General features: G+C 40.8%; 1 protein-coding gene across 1 annotated transcript in view; it reads right to left on the reverse strand.

Moving 5' to 3' along the window:
• Positions 1-1,236: 1,236 nt before the first annotated feature.
• Positions 1,237-14,401, reverse strand: part of Asb4 (ankyrin repeat and SOCS box containing 4) — a 33,880-nt gene continuing 20,715 nt past the window's right edge. Inside the window, exons 3-5 of the mRNA XM_051177169.1 lie at positions 6,964-7,454; positions 2,945-3,058; positions 1,237-1,927 (exon numbers count right to left, since the gene is read on the reverse strand). Coding sequence (XP_051033126.1) covers positions 1,739-1,927; positions 2,945-3,058; positions 6,964-7,454 — 794 coding nt within the window. The 3' untranslated portion in view covers positions 1,237-1,738. The remainder of the gene's footprint in view (positions 1,928-2,944; positions 3,059-6,963; positions 7,455-14,401) is intronic.

Below are 14,401 nucleotides of genomic sequence, written 5' to 3' on the forward strand. Positions count from 1 at the left end.
CTAGACTAAGGCAAACATTCCAACACAGCAACACAGTAACAAACACATCTATCTCCCTATATGAGTATGAGGAACACTGTTTCTGCTTGTCCTCAGCCCACGTTACCTGTTTAAATCAGTCTATCACACACTTTTCTGCCAGAATGTTCATTGTGATGGGAAGAAATGTCCAACCCTTTGAATATTCTGGGATATGTTCTAAATAACACTCAGTCCAGCAAACCACTCTTTATGTATAATCTACAAAATTCAACATTCTGTCCAGTGATTGAGATCTTATTTTAATACAGACTTTTTTCCTGAAATTAGCTAAGCTAAATTGCAACTTCAAAAAGATGATCACGTCCACCTATGAGTTTTTCTACACAACTCTGGGGGTAAGTAGGACTCAGTTTTACAAACACAACTAAGTGGGGAACTACTGGGGTATTTGACATCATTGCTAGTCAACACAACAGATCCAACGGCAAACAAGAAGCAAGGCCACACACACAAATACACTACAGAGGTACACACTCTACACTTCCTACTACTACTTGAACTGCTACAAAATCAGTTCCCAATTAAGTCTTACAACATATTTCTTTTTATGCTTCCTACGTTTTCAGCATTCCAAAGTCTTTCTACTTACACTATGAAGGCAGCCACTGTTAAAATGCAGGTTCCTTATCTAGCATCTAAAATACCAATCAATGACATGGAAAGGGAAAAAAAAATTTCAACTAAGTTCTTTCCTTCACAAGCACTTTTGTCCACTTCCCTAAACCTCTTTCTCATCTACGTGGGAGCTAGAGTATAGACTACTTTTTTCAGGGTCTGTGAAGGTACTAAATAGGCAGCCATACAAAATAAAACCTGTCTTGATTATTAGGAGAAACTCAAAGGCATTTGCTCTACTAGTAGCAGGTCCCTCTACATAACTCTGCATGCTTTGTCTTCATGGTTCAGATGAAAAAAGAAATCACACACTTCAAGTCAAAAGCACACTTCCAAACGGTAGGCACTAACTATGAATCTGCACCTGTACTCTTACCCCGACAACTTCATACTGCAGTCACCTGCTTGTATGTCTGGACCCTCTGTTAAAGATATGACCCTGGGGAGCTCATGTGTGGTCTCCAGTGTCCGGCTCAGTGAGTGTGTTGAAATGTCTATTCCTAGACTATTAAGTGAACTGCTCTCTCCTTCCCATTTCTATCTTGACTCAGAGATCTTGTTCCCATTGCACTCCTGGATGACCTTGGTTTGGGGAGGAGGCATTTCTAAAACTAGTAACAGCAACATCTGCTTGCTGGTCATTGGAGGGAGACAGCAAGCTTAAGAAGCCACTCACAAAACCTGCTACATTGCAAACTAAACAGTCATGTAAACCTAATACTGACAATGTAGAGAATGAGATTGGGTTGTAAGAAAATGTAGGTCCCTTTTATATGAGATCATATGTGGAAGTTTTACAAAATACAAGGGGTACCTAATAAAATCTGTCACTTATAAGAGCTATTACTGCTATGTCAGTGTCTGCCTTCTAAAAGCAGTCATGTCTTTGAAAATTCCTTAACTTTCCTTGCTTATTTTCCCTCAACATTCTACTCTAGGATTAATGACATGGTTTTTGTAAAGTGTTTTGGAATCCCTAAAGTGTTATAATCAACCCAAGTACCATTTTATGTATGCAAACTGTGTCTACCCAGCGAGTCCACTTAAGCATCTAAGAGTGGGAACTGTTGTATCCTAAGACTTAATAAATGATTCCCTCTGGCTCCAAAAGCAAGTACTTCTTCAAAGGCAATGGGAGGGACAGCATAGGAATTGCATTGTGGCATCTTTCATGCAATGTTCTTCGAATAGCACATCTCGCTAAATGCATGAGGGTCCTGGGAGTGTTGCAGCACACCTTGAAGAGAGAGTGGTAAAAATCCCAGTGTTTCTGGAAAGCAAGACAAGATAGGTTAATTTGAGGAAGACTCTATAGCTTACATAGATAAAAAATCTACAATGATGCATGTGTCTCTCCTTTACACACAAGAATAGCGAGCTCCCTAGAATCTCTGAAAGTGAACAAAATTGAGCACAAAATGAAAATAGAAAGGTCAGGAAGTGAGGCATGATAATGCTGGTAAGGGTAGGGGAAATGCATTTATAATCCAGGACATGATATGGGCTACCATGCTTAACTGCCCAGACCATTAAACCAAAATGGCAATTTTAATTTAACTCAATATTATTGCATATTCTTTGTGCATCTGGTAACATCGACTAGTGGTACTCAGCAGGCAAGTAACTTTACAAGGTAAAAGAGCTAATAATTAGCAGAATAAGATCATACAACTAAGCTATTAGCCTCTAAGCTCAAGGAACTTTGTGCCTCTAAGCTCAAGGAACTTTGTGCCTCGTACCTTTCATGTATTAGACACAACCTTGACTTCTAAAACCAAAACAGGATGCTCTGTGGGAGGGGCTAGTTTACAGATGGAGCCAGCCCTCTCAGCCCACTAGTGAGGACATGGCTCTCCTAAGGGCTTTGCATGTGGCTCACTGCAGACTCTGAAACAGTGCTTCCTGCTTAGTCAGTTAAAAGTGAGTGAAATACCTCACAAATACTGTACTTTCCTGGAAAAACAACAATCCTGAGTGAGCAATACCAGATATTATCACTTAATTCATTTAAATTGATGGAAAATAAACCTGCCACCTTCATATATTTACTCAAACTTCTCTCAAAGAACCCCCCCAAGAGACTCCTTAATATCCCATACTTGACAGACACACGGAGATAGAGATTTGCACTCTCATACTTAAAGTTTATATCCTTCGTTTCATGGTATTTGAGAAAGCTTGGAAAGCATCCTCAAAACCAGTGTTTTAAGTTAGAGGACTGAGTGCACATCTAGAGAATCAGTAGAGTAGCTCTCGGTAGTGAAGAGCACAGCAAGAGAGTGGTTACCTCCAGGTCGTCATCAGGGATGGCCCTTCTCCACTTAATGTTCCATCTGATGTGCTCATAGGCGTTGACCACAACTTCAATCGCTTTGGGACAAGAGTGGCAAGCCTGGATCACCTGCAGAGAAAATGGAGAATTCTGTCCCTTAGTGTGTGCATATGAGTCATAGTTCTCACAAACCAGTGCATGCCTATAATCACAGTTCTGAGGAGGCTGAAGCAGGACTGGAGTCTAAGGCCAACCTGGGATACACACTGTGCCCTGCCCCCCAAATACCAAAAGTAAAGATAGAATGGGGGGGGATTTAAATATAAAAACTGAATTAATCCCACACCAGAGAGCTGTGTGAACTAGAGTTAGTCAGTTCAAATCTCATAGAGGACATGTTGTGGACAGTATAAAGATCTGTGGAGTGTGTGGACCATCTCTCTCTCTCTCTCTCTCTCTCTCTGTGTGTGTGTGTGTGTGTGTGTGTGTGTGTGTGTGTGTGTGTGTGCAGTCATGCATCACCTCCCTGCCAGTTGGCTGAGGAAGAATGAGAGGAAGGGAATCTCTTGGTTAGTCTCAGTATAGTTTCACATAGAGCCTTCTACACTGTCTCTGCTGCCCGTAGGAAGACTTGTGTGAAGTCTGCAGATGGCACAATTTGGAACACCCATCTTTCTTGCCCAGACTCCTCTCCATGTTGATTCCTCGCCCTTAACACACACACACACACACACACACACACACACACACACACACCCCTCCACATAAGCTTCCGTGCCCACCAAAGCTCTTCCACCATTTTGGGTGAACTGTAAAATGTGTGCGTCAGATTTCACCTTTGACACATTCTGTGTTGTAGCATTTAGGGTTTTAGCAGCCCCATAGGTAATATTCCCTTGTGTATAAAGAACCCATTAAAAATAAGAAAGGGTGACAAACAACTGGAGATCAGAAAGCCATGTTCACTGTGGAAGGCTGATTACAGACACTGTTTAACTATCAGCCACGTGGAACTTCTGAAGCTCTACTCTGAAATGAATTTTCTGCCCTCTCACTGCAGATCTTTCTCTAGGAGCTGAGCTTGTTTCTGGGGTCTTGCCACCCCCCCCCATGAACAAATATCACAAAGATCTTACATGTTCTTTGGGTCCAAGGTTCAGTAAGCCAATTCAGTCCCCTCCGTCTCTCAGCTGAACAGAATAGCAGAGAGGAAAACACAGTCTAGGGGCTGAGATGGTATTTTACCAGAACTTGCCTCATGAAAACATGAACCAATGAACACAGAAGTTCTTTGCTAAATAGCTTGTAATGAAATTCGGCTCTGGTGAGCTCAGGAACAAGCAGATGCTGTGTAAATGAGTAGGGCCTTGTGCAACAGATATTACAGAAAGGAGGGGTGGGCCACAAGGTCACCACATCTGTTCCATTTGTACCTTGGATCCCTGGAGCCTGAAACAAGCCACAACAGGGACATCTACAACACAGAAGTCAACATATGCTATGGCTGTATCAGGAAAATACCCCCAACTCTAGATATTAACGACAAAAAATCCATGCATGAATAATGTTAAATAGTGTCTTCACAAGCACACACAGGTGCGCGCACACACACACACACCCACACACACACACACACATTAAAGATGTTCTCCCAACATTTTCAAAGGCCACTTGTAAGACACTTCAGTAAGAAACTATCCTAAAGATACTTGAATATTATATAGCTCTATATTTTTGTACACACACACACAAAAAAAATCCCCACTTGCTATCAAGGGAACCTTGAGCAATAGGCTTCACACACAACATTTTTCAATGGCAGAGATCACCCTTACCTCCCCCAAATCCTCACATTATCGTTCCCTTCCCTAGGAAAAAAAAATTTATTTCTTGCCCTACAAGAAATCTCAATGTTGGCTCCCCGGGGTGTTGCTTCCTTTTGAATTATGCTAGAAGAGGAAAAAAAAAAAAATCAAACGTCCTTTTGTACCCTGGGAAGCAATCGCAGACCCTATCTTTCTCCCCACCCCTCACCATCTCACTTATGTAATTTATACTGTGGCTTGCAGTGAAGTGCACCCTCTCTCCATCCACTCTGCATTGGGAAGACAGCACCTGCAGCTGTGACCTTGCTCTTTTAAATAAGGAAACCGAATTCCCCGTCCAGGAGAGAACGCATCACTTTATCTTCTGGATAAATGAGTCAGTCGTTTGCCTGTCGTAAAGATGACTTTCTCTTAGGAGAGTCTGGCTGTAGTATAGCGTTCTAAATCACTTTCAGGCATCTGCATAGTAAATTAAATAGTTTTTCTTCCACTTTCCCGGTCTCACAAACATCTGAGGGGTAGTGATAAAACTGTTGACAATAGCATCCAGGCAGCAATAGTCAAGGCTATGTTAAATCTCCTTAGCAATCAGCCAGACCACAGGAAGCTTAAGGAGCAAACAAAACCAAGTAAGAAACTTGGATGGTGCAGCCAGTATCCCTGGAACTCAAGACTGTGTGCTTACTGTTAACCCTGGAAGAATCACCATGTGAGAGCAACAAGTGCTTTAATTGCTCCCCAGCCCATCAAAAATACACTTTCTAAAGTGAGCTGTGTTGAGGAGACAATTTGCTGGATTTTTAGAATTCTACTGTAAGTAGTAAGAAGAGCCTGGTGGGGTGTGGGTGGGATATAAGGAGAAATGTTTATCAATACAGAGAGATGGTGATGGTAAGAAATGGAGTACCAGTCTGCCAGGACGGAAAGCATCTCAAGAAAAAGAGTAAGAAATTCCTGGTCCCATCCTTTAGGTATGTGTGGTGCACTAAGCAGGTATAAATCTTCTTGTAAAGAACTATGTTCAGATACTGTTGCCAATGAATTTAAGCCAAGAATTCCCACTTCACAGACATGGAAACTTAGGCTTGGGGAACAAATAATTTATTCAATCACTCCCTTATGGAATTAGCAGGACCAAAGTGTGATTCCAACTCCTTTTTCACTTTTATTTTGTCCCTGTTATGAATGGAATGTCTAAATCTAAAATGAATGAGCTATAGATGTCAAAGTAGAAGTAAGAAAGGAAAGGTAAAATTATAGAAAATTTGTAGATGTTAAGTGCCTACAGATGCCCTGAAATGTGTGTGTGTGTGTGTGTGTGTGTGTGTGTGTGTATGTATGTATGTATATATGGGAGGTAGTGGCCCCACCCCATTTAGATAGACTATTACTCAAGTTTCTTGACATCTTTAAAGTTTTAGAATTGCAGTGTCTTCTGGTTTGTTTTAATTGCTAAATTCATTTTGACTAGCAAATTAATGAATATCATTAACCTGATGCTGGCATCGCCTGCATTCCTTTACTTCATCATGAACTGTGCATATTAAAATGACCTCTCTCTGTGTTTTTCTTTCCCAATAGACTCTAAACTACTTGAGTAGGTACCTTGTCTTGGTCATATCAACATCATTAGCATCTGGTCTCTGCCAGCCCATTAGAGATTATTAATTAGTATTGTTCAGAAAAGAGGTCATGCTGTATGACATTATGTGAATAAATCCTTGAATCAAATTATCTAAGGTCAGGTCCTAATCCCACCACTGCATAAGCTCAGACATGACATGCTACCTTAGTTTCCTCTGCTGGAGAACAGGGAAAATGCATCCCTTATAGAATTATTGAAGGAATCAAATTAGCAAATACAAAATGCTTATAACAATCTATTGAACTCTTTACAAGTCATTATTGGCCCCTACATGTTAGGTGACATTATTGTTAGCTTTTGTCAAGTTGGAAGACTGTGCAGATCTTTCTTGGCTGTAAACTAACTCATTCCAAAGCAGGTTGTGCAGTCTTTAGACCAGACATTGAGTAGGAACAATTGCTTGTCCCTCATGCACTCACTTCACTTTCTAGTTTCTGCCCAAATTTCAAACAGATGTAAAGGTGGATGGGGAGGTCGTATAGAGGTCAGACATGGTTATTGGAATCACCGGGACACTGGAGAGCACACCTCTGTTTGGGGTAGACCCCGGAAGGCAGCCTCACCTTGTGGAACTGTGGGGGATAGATCCGTGCAGCCCCGTAGTTCAGCAGCAGCTGGTAGCAGATCTCGGGCCGTGCAGAAGGGCGCACAGATGTGACCTTCAGCACGTACTGGATGGCTGCACAGCCGTTGATATCCATGAGGTTGGCCTCAGCACCTGCCTCCAGCATCATGTGCATGAGCACGTGGTCGCAATTCCAGGCAGCCTTGTGCAGAGGGGACTTGAAGTCATCATCACGGGCGTTGACCTCAGCGTTGTTGTCCAGCAGCATGCGGCAGATGAGGTGGTGCTCCCTGCTGTACTCCTGCTCCTTGTAGCGTAGGGCCCAGTAAGTGGCAATGGCCAGTGGGGTCTCCATGTGGGCATTCATGCTATCCACGATGGCCCCGTTCTCCACGTAGAAGGCTGCCAGCTCTGAGAGGCCGAAGTGGGCAGCCGTGTGCAAGGGTGTCTCCTCATCCTGGTTGTTGGTTTTCATGTTCACGTTTGCACCTGTGAAGGAAAATGGAAGCAGACTATTTAAACACATGTCTGTGTCTGTACTTCTTTCATGTGTGTGGACTCCCACCCAAGCATAAAGGGCCATTCCTAGCCTTAGTGTAAGTAACTCCTTAAGCCAACACTGCTGTCTTCCCAAGTACCAACAAATGTATCCCGGAAAAGGAGCTAACGTTCTTTCCCAAAGCCTCGAGCTGGACTCCAGCTTTTCATCTCCAGGTGGATTTGGACGTGAGTGATGTGTATAACAAAATGTTTTATACCGCTAAGGTGCCAAACACTGTTAAAGTATAATATTTTGGAATTTTTTTTGAAGTTCAAGGTTGGCAATAGGTAAAGGAGCTTGCCACCAAATTCTGACTACTTGAGTTGAATATCTGAGATCCATATGGTGGGTTCAAATTCCACAAAGGGTCCTGTGGGTTCCATGCACATATTCAAATACACACAAATAATAATAGATAAATAAATATATTTTAAATTTTAAAATAAGGGCTATATTTTTAAATATTGTAGCTAATGCCACAGACATTAAAATTTATGGGATTTTTAATTGAAATTTTTGCTCATCAGTATATGTGTGCTCGACTGTCTCTGTATGAATGATATACATACAGAAGTCCCTTGAACTGGAGTTACATATGCTTTTGAGCCTTCCAATGTGGATCCTGGTGCTGAACCCATGTCTTCTGCAAATGCAACAAGTGTTCTTAACCACTGAACCATCTCTCTAGTCCTTAAAAATTGTTCTAAGTGTTTTACAAAATAGTGGGGTTTTTTATCTCTTTCAAAGCAGCTGAATCTAAAGTTTGGTGCAAACAGACTATGATGAAGTGAAAATTTCCCAGTAGTTAGGCTGAGGTCATAGCTTTATGGGAGATATGTCTTTGGAATGTAATGAACACACGCACACGCACAGGCACACACAAACACACACACTAACAATCTTTAGTGTGAAAACAGCCTAAAGGTCATAGTTTGCATTGAGAAGTATAGAAGTTAGCATTATAGAAATAGTCATGGAAAGGAAGAAACATAGACTATGGTTGACAAAAACATTTGTAGACAACTGGTTGTGCATGGACTGTGCCTTAGAAATGATTTCATGTAACCCACTTACTTGGCAGACCAAGAAACCAATTTGAATTGTATTTTTCCTGATAGGAAATATTAAGTCTTAGAATGATTATCCTAAGAAACTAGAAATTTCTTTCTTTGTTTAATTTAAAGGGGTGGACCAAATGACCCCTAGGGGCTGCTAGCATGATAAATAATTCCACTAGAAATTTCCATAGGTACTTCAACTATAAATCTGAAAAGACTAGTATTGTTGTTATTATTACTGGCCATAGTGTTATTGTTACTTCCACAACTAAAATTAATTTGGAATTGAACCACTACAATATTGTAACCTAAATGCATTTCGTACATTGCCTCATGGAATTTTCCCAGGAACTCTGCAGTGGATGCAGTTTTGACCCTAATTTTACAGTTGGAGAAAATCATCCTTGGGTTTTTGCACAAAGTACACCAAGCTAGTGAGCTTGCAAGCAGAAATTTGCAAGCAGACAGGCAGGCTTGAAAAAAAAATCCCTTATTACAATTCTATTCCATCTCATTATTATTTTTCTGCAGGAAATTTTATATTGTTTGCTATATGAAAACCCAATGTAGTGGAAATGACGTTGCATTTTATAAATTTAAAAATGGCTTTCCCACATCAATAGCTCCTTCTTGGCTTTATTTACAGCAACCCCTGATTATTCAGAACATATTGAAGAAGGGAATTCTCACACGATTAGGCTCAGTGTCTGGTTTAGGAATCCAGTGAGGTTTCTCCAAGTGTGTGGCTCGGCAGACACTGGGCTCTTTTGCCTTGCAGGAGGCAGAACTATAATCAAAGCCATCTTTGCTGGGTCATCTGTTTTGACCCGGAAGGGTTCTGAGTGAGGTCTTCTTTCTAGTCAGGTATCTGCTCTTGACTGAAATGGAATAAGTACAAATGTCTTCCTGGAAGGAAGCCGTGTGCAGGGTCACCTCAGCTGCTAGAGATTTTCCAGCAAGAATGAGAATCAAGATTCAGGATGAAATTTTTACAGGCCAGCTTAGGGTGAACACTGCCTTTGAGTTTTAATGGACTTGGACATTTACTGTTGACCCTTGAGCTCTTGAGATAACTGAATTCATGGTAGAGTTGCCTTTTGTGAGCTAGAACTTCTCATCTTTATACTTGAATTGTGTCTCTGGCAATAACTTTCCAAAAGAATATACAATGCTTTTTTTAAAATTTTAGATTCTTTTGATTTCTCTAAGAAATTAGACCCCAGAAGTACAACATTGTGGAATTTCTACAGCTACTTTTTAACAGGAAGGTACAACATATTAGTTTTCAACCACTTCCATAATAAAACTTAATAGGAAATAAGTGAATCTTCCTGCAACAAAGGAGACAACAGTGTGGCCTTAAGGTAACTACAGGGCCAGTTCTCTCTGGAGGCTCTGAAAAGAGAATCCATCTCAGCTTCTAGTGATGGCTGGTGAGCCTTGGTGGTCCTTTACTTGTAGAAGTGTCATGTCAGTCTTGACGTCTGCTCCATGTGGTATTGTCTGTATCTTCATTAAAGAAGGATGCTACCCATACTGCAAAGGACTCATCCCACTCCAGAGTGGCATCATTGTTACTCCAGGGACAGCATCTTCAGTAACTGTTTCCAAGCACAGTCACCAGCTGAAGTATTAGAGACTGCATGCTTCTGCATGATGGATGGCACCCAAGCTTATAATGTAAGAGATGCATCTTGATACACAAAAATTTAACTGCACAGCTTCAACACTTTTGTAATCATACCCCAATTCAAAAAATACAAATACCTCTCTCTCCTTCCACCCCCCCCTCGACAGGCACTCATTAATATAGCCCAGGCTGGCCTCTAACTCACAGAGACCAACCTACCTCTGCCTCCTGAGTGCTAGGATTAAAGGTATGAATTACCATGCCTTGGTGTGAAATCAAACATTTCTTAATGTAAAGGAGCTCTCTATCCTCTACTCTCTGCTGGATTAGAACTTCATCCAGCCAGAGATGACTATAGCTGCTTCATAAACCCACTCAGATAGGGAAGTCTTTCCATTTCTTTTTATCTAGTCTAACCACTTGTGGATAGAACTCTAAGCCAGATGGTTTGGTTTTCTTTTCTAAGTTTGAACACAAGAAGCATAAGAACATATTGTTCTGTTTTACTTCCCTCACTCAACATTCTGTGGTAATGTTTGCTACTCTGTTCTTTTTGCTGGTTCTGTCTCTCAGCACAAGTTGTCAACAGTTTGTCCTTGCTAATAGTGAGAGACATCTCCCATTTTGAACTATTCCAAACACTGCTGCTCTGGACATTCTTGCATGTTCTTGCATGCAAGTACTCATGGGCAGGAATTTCTCTGCTTCTATTCCTATGAATGGGGCAGCTGCACTACTAAATATACATATCTTCAGTTTCATTAAATGGAGTCAAGTGATGGTGCTAGACCAGCTTACATGTCAACAATTCATGTGTGGGGGTTCTCACACCTTCATCAGCAATGACACTTTGAGTCCAGTTCATGGCAATCACTCTGGTATGTGCACAATGATAGCTCATTGTATTGTAACATGTTCCGCTACATAATGAGTAAGTTAGATGTGGTATAGTACTTATATTCTTTTTTGTATCTCTTGTCATAATTGTTTCTATGCCTTTAAACTAGGACATTAAACATCATTTAAAAATAATGAAATAATATTCCTTGCAGCAAATGTGCCTTACTACTGGACGACTGGGCATACGAGGTTCTCTTTGCAAAATTTTGATCTTATAACTAACACTATGACTAATAAGTGGGTGCAAATTTTAATATTGCTTCCTTGGAATAAATGCCTGAAAACAGCATTATAAAGCAGTGACATCTGATGTGTTCAGCCTTTTTAAGAATGATATTCACATTTATCCCATTGGTGCAGAACCTATTTCACTTATCAGTATGTTGCAATTTTAAATTTCATGCTAATTGGGAAGGTAAAAGAAAAACTCATTTCCTAAAAATTTAAATTTATTTAGCTAGACATTTTATAGTTATTAACCATTAATTCTTGGATTAATGGTCAAAATAGTCTTGTTTGTACATAGAAATTTATGAACCACTTGAATTTGTATGAGCTCTGCATTTAAGATAAAAGCATATGCCATCCTAATGGGATATTTTTTTAGACATTTTAGTTTCATTTCTCCTAAGTAAGTGATGAGGACTTTAGTCAATTCTTTTCTTGTAGGTTGTTTTGTTGGTGTTTTCTTTGTCTTTGAATTACAATAGTCTACTACTTCAAGATTCTAGAACTATCCAGATTAATTATAACCTAGCCTTTTTTTTTAAAGGGGGTGGGTGCTTCATACTTGCTGTATCTGGATCTTATTTTGATCTATTTATGGAATTAGGAGGGTCTCACTTTATATCTCCATGGAGTTCTTCCTGAGATTCCTAGAGGTTATAGTAATGTCCATTCAGTCATCTCTATGGCTCCCTCTGCTGGGCATTGCTACCTACCCCTATAGGATAACTTTGTTTCTTCCACAGCACGGGATATTTTTCTCTGATAAAAGGCAATGGAATGCGGATGTAGTCTTGTTTTGCTGCACTGTTTCAAGAAATGCTATGCTGAGTGAATGAAGCCAATGAGAGATCACTGATTGTGTGAGTCCATTCATGTATCAAGTCCAGAGTAGACAAGAATGCAGAAACGGAAAGGAGGTTAGTGTGGTCCATGAGCAGACACTGGAAAGACAGAGTGATGATTAAGGGAATCTCAAGCAAAGACCATTAGATGGTATTGTGCCTTGGGACTGCATGGCCACATCCATATTTGTGCTCAGACAGGACAATTTGTAGGGACACACTGTGCTTCACTGCCAGGAAGAGAAAGAGGTGAGCAAAGGAGTCACAAAACAGCTCAAACCAGCTCAGCTCAGTGCTTGTACTGGATTCCTCCACCATTGCCTGTTTTCAGAGAAACCTTCATGCTGCAGAATGACTGTGGTTTGTTCTCTTCAGCCATGCCGAAAACAGGAAGCAGAGATAACAAACCAGTTCGCTGTGTCTCCTGAAGCAAATCTTTTTCATATCAAAGCTTATCTGCCAGCTCCTCACAATATTGCTTCTCATCCCCTGGGAGGCAGATGTTTTTCAAACAGCCCATGTTTATTTATCATTTTGTTTATTTTAAAGTTACTGAACCTGAAAGAAAAGATATCTTTCGAGATGTATGGCTGGAAAACAAGATGCGTGCATCGCCTGAACTCAGCCAGCTGACGTTTACTTCATTTTCTTTTATCTTTTTAATTCCAAAAACCGCTTATTAAAATTTAGTAAAGTAACCATGGATAGGAGTAAATAGCTCAGACTAGGGGGAAGGGGACTGTTACTATGCAGTCTTGCATTAATCTTGTTGAGCATGAAGAGAGACCATATCTGTACTTGAAACTATTTCAATGGTGTTTTTCTGTAGAAAATGATGCTATTATTGTCATTCAACTGAAAAAAAAAAAAGGTTAATCCAAGGGAAGTTTTTTTAGAATAGCTATGCATTTGAATAAACAAAAAAATATACACTTCTTCCTTTATCAGGGGATACAATTTTGTTTATTTTGTGATCATTTTGTGCTCTCTGTCTCTCTCTCTGTCTCTCTCTCTCTCTCTGTGTGTGTGTGTGTGTGTGTGTGTGTGTGTGTGTGTGTTACTGGAGCTAAACCTGGGGCATCATGCTAGCAAGCACTCTATAACTGAGCTACATCCAGCCTTTTTTCACTTTTTATTTTCAGACAAGGTTTCACTGTGCTGCCCAAACTGACCTTAAACTCACTCACATTGTACATCAAAGTGATCTTGAATTTGCAGTCCTGCTGCCCCAGGTTGCTGAGTACCTGGGATTACAGACAGGTGATACCAGGCTCAGCTAGGCAGAGGAGCTGGAGAAATACCTTCTGCTAATACAGTTGGGGGGATGTTGCAGCTGTTATGCCCAGAGCTCCCTGTATGTGTTTTAACCATTACCTGCAATACTCTGAGTCTCATGGCCTATTAACAATGCCTCCATTTAACAGGCGAGGGCTAAGATTCAAGGCCCTGGTTTTATGCAACTAGTGAATAAGAGTCAAGATTTTTAACTCAGGAAACCTTACTGCAGAACATACATTCTTAGGAATGAATTCTGAGTTTAGCTTGTCACAATCAAGGCAGAGCATGCCCCTCCCAGAACCAAGTAGAAATGTTAGCAAAGGAGCAAGTGCTAAAGAACTGTGCTTTTCCCTCATCAGAAAGAGAATTTGAGTTCACTGATTGATGTTAAAGGTCATAATGGAGACAAACTTTCTCTGAACAGGATGACTGCAAAGCTCAGGACAGTCAGTCCCAAGACTGGTTTACCTTACCTCAAACTCTCACTGGCAAAGATGAGACAGCACCACCTACTGGGCAGCAAAGGTCCTCAGCATTGAGGTCAATCTAGTACCACAACAGAGTTTTATTAGTCTACAGCTCGGTTTGAAGTCTGTAAGTGGAGATAATACAGCTAACCTCATGAGAGAGATAGTTGCAAAGGTGAAGGAGAGCATGGCTAAAAGTCCAGGGGTGCAACAAAGCACCATAGATGGCAACTCTTTTTTTAAAGGCAAAGCTGAGCTGCATAGCCCAGCCTGTTCTAGAATTTGCCATCCTCATGTCTCAGTCCCCCAAGAGCTGCATTGCAGATATGTGCCAACAAACTTGGGTTTCCCACAGTTACTATGAAGTCCAGCCTGCCTTTTCCCAAGACTGCCTCTACCTCATCTACATTAATTCCACCTTGCTTATAGAGAGCAGATTTACTTCGACCATGCTGCTTCTTAGCTAAGTCTGGCCCTTTAACTGGAGAAAGG

Source organism: Phodopus roborovskii, unplaced genomic scaffold (genome assembly GCF_943737965.1).
Source record: "Phodopus roborovskii unplaced genomic scaffold, PHOROB, whole genome shotgun sequence".
In the NCBI taxonomy this organism is placed as follows: Eukaryota; Metazoa; Chordata; class Mammalia; order Rodentia; family Cricetidae; genus Phodopus; species Phodopus roborovskii.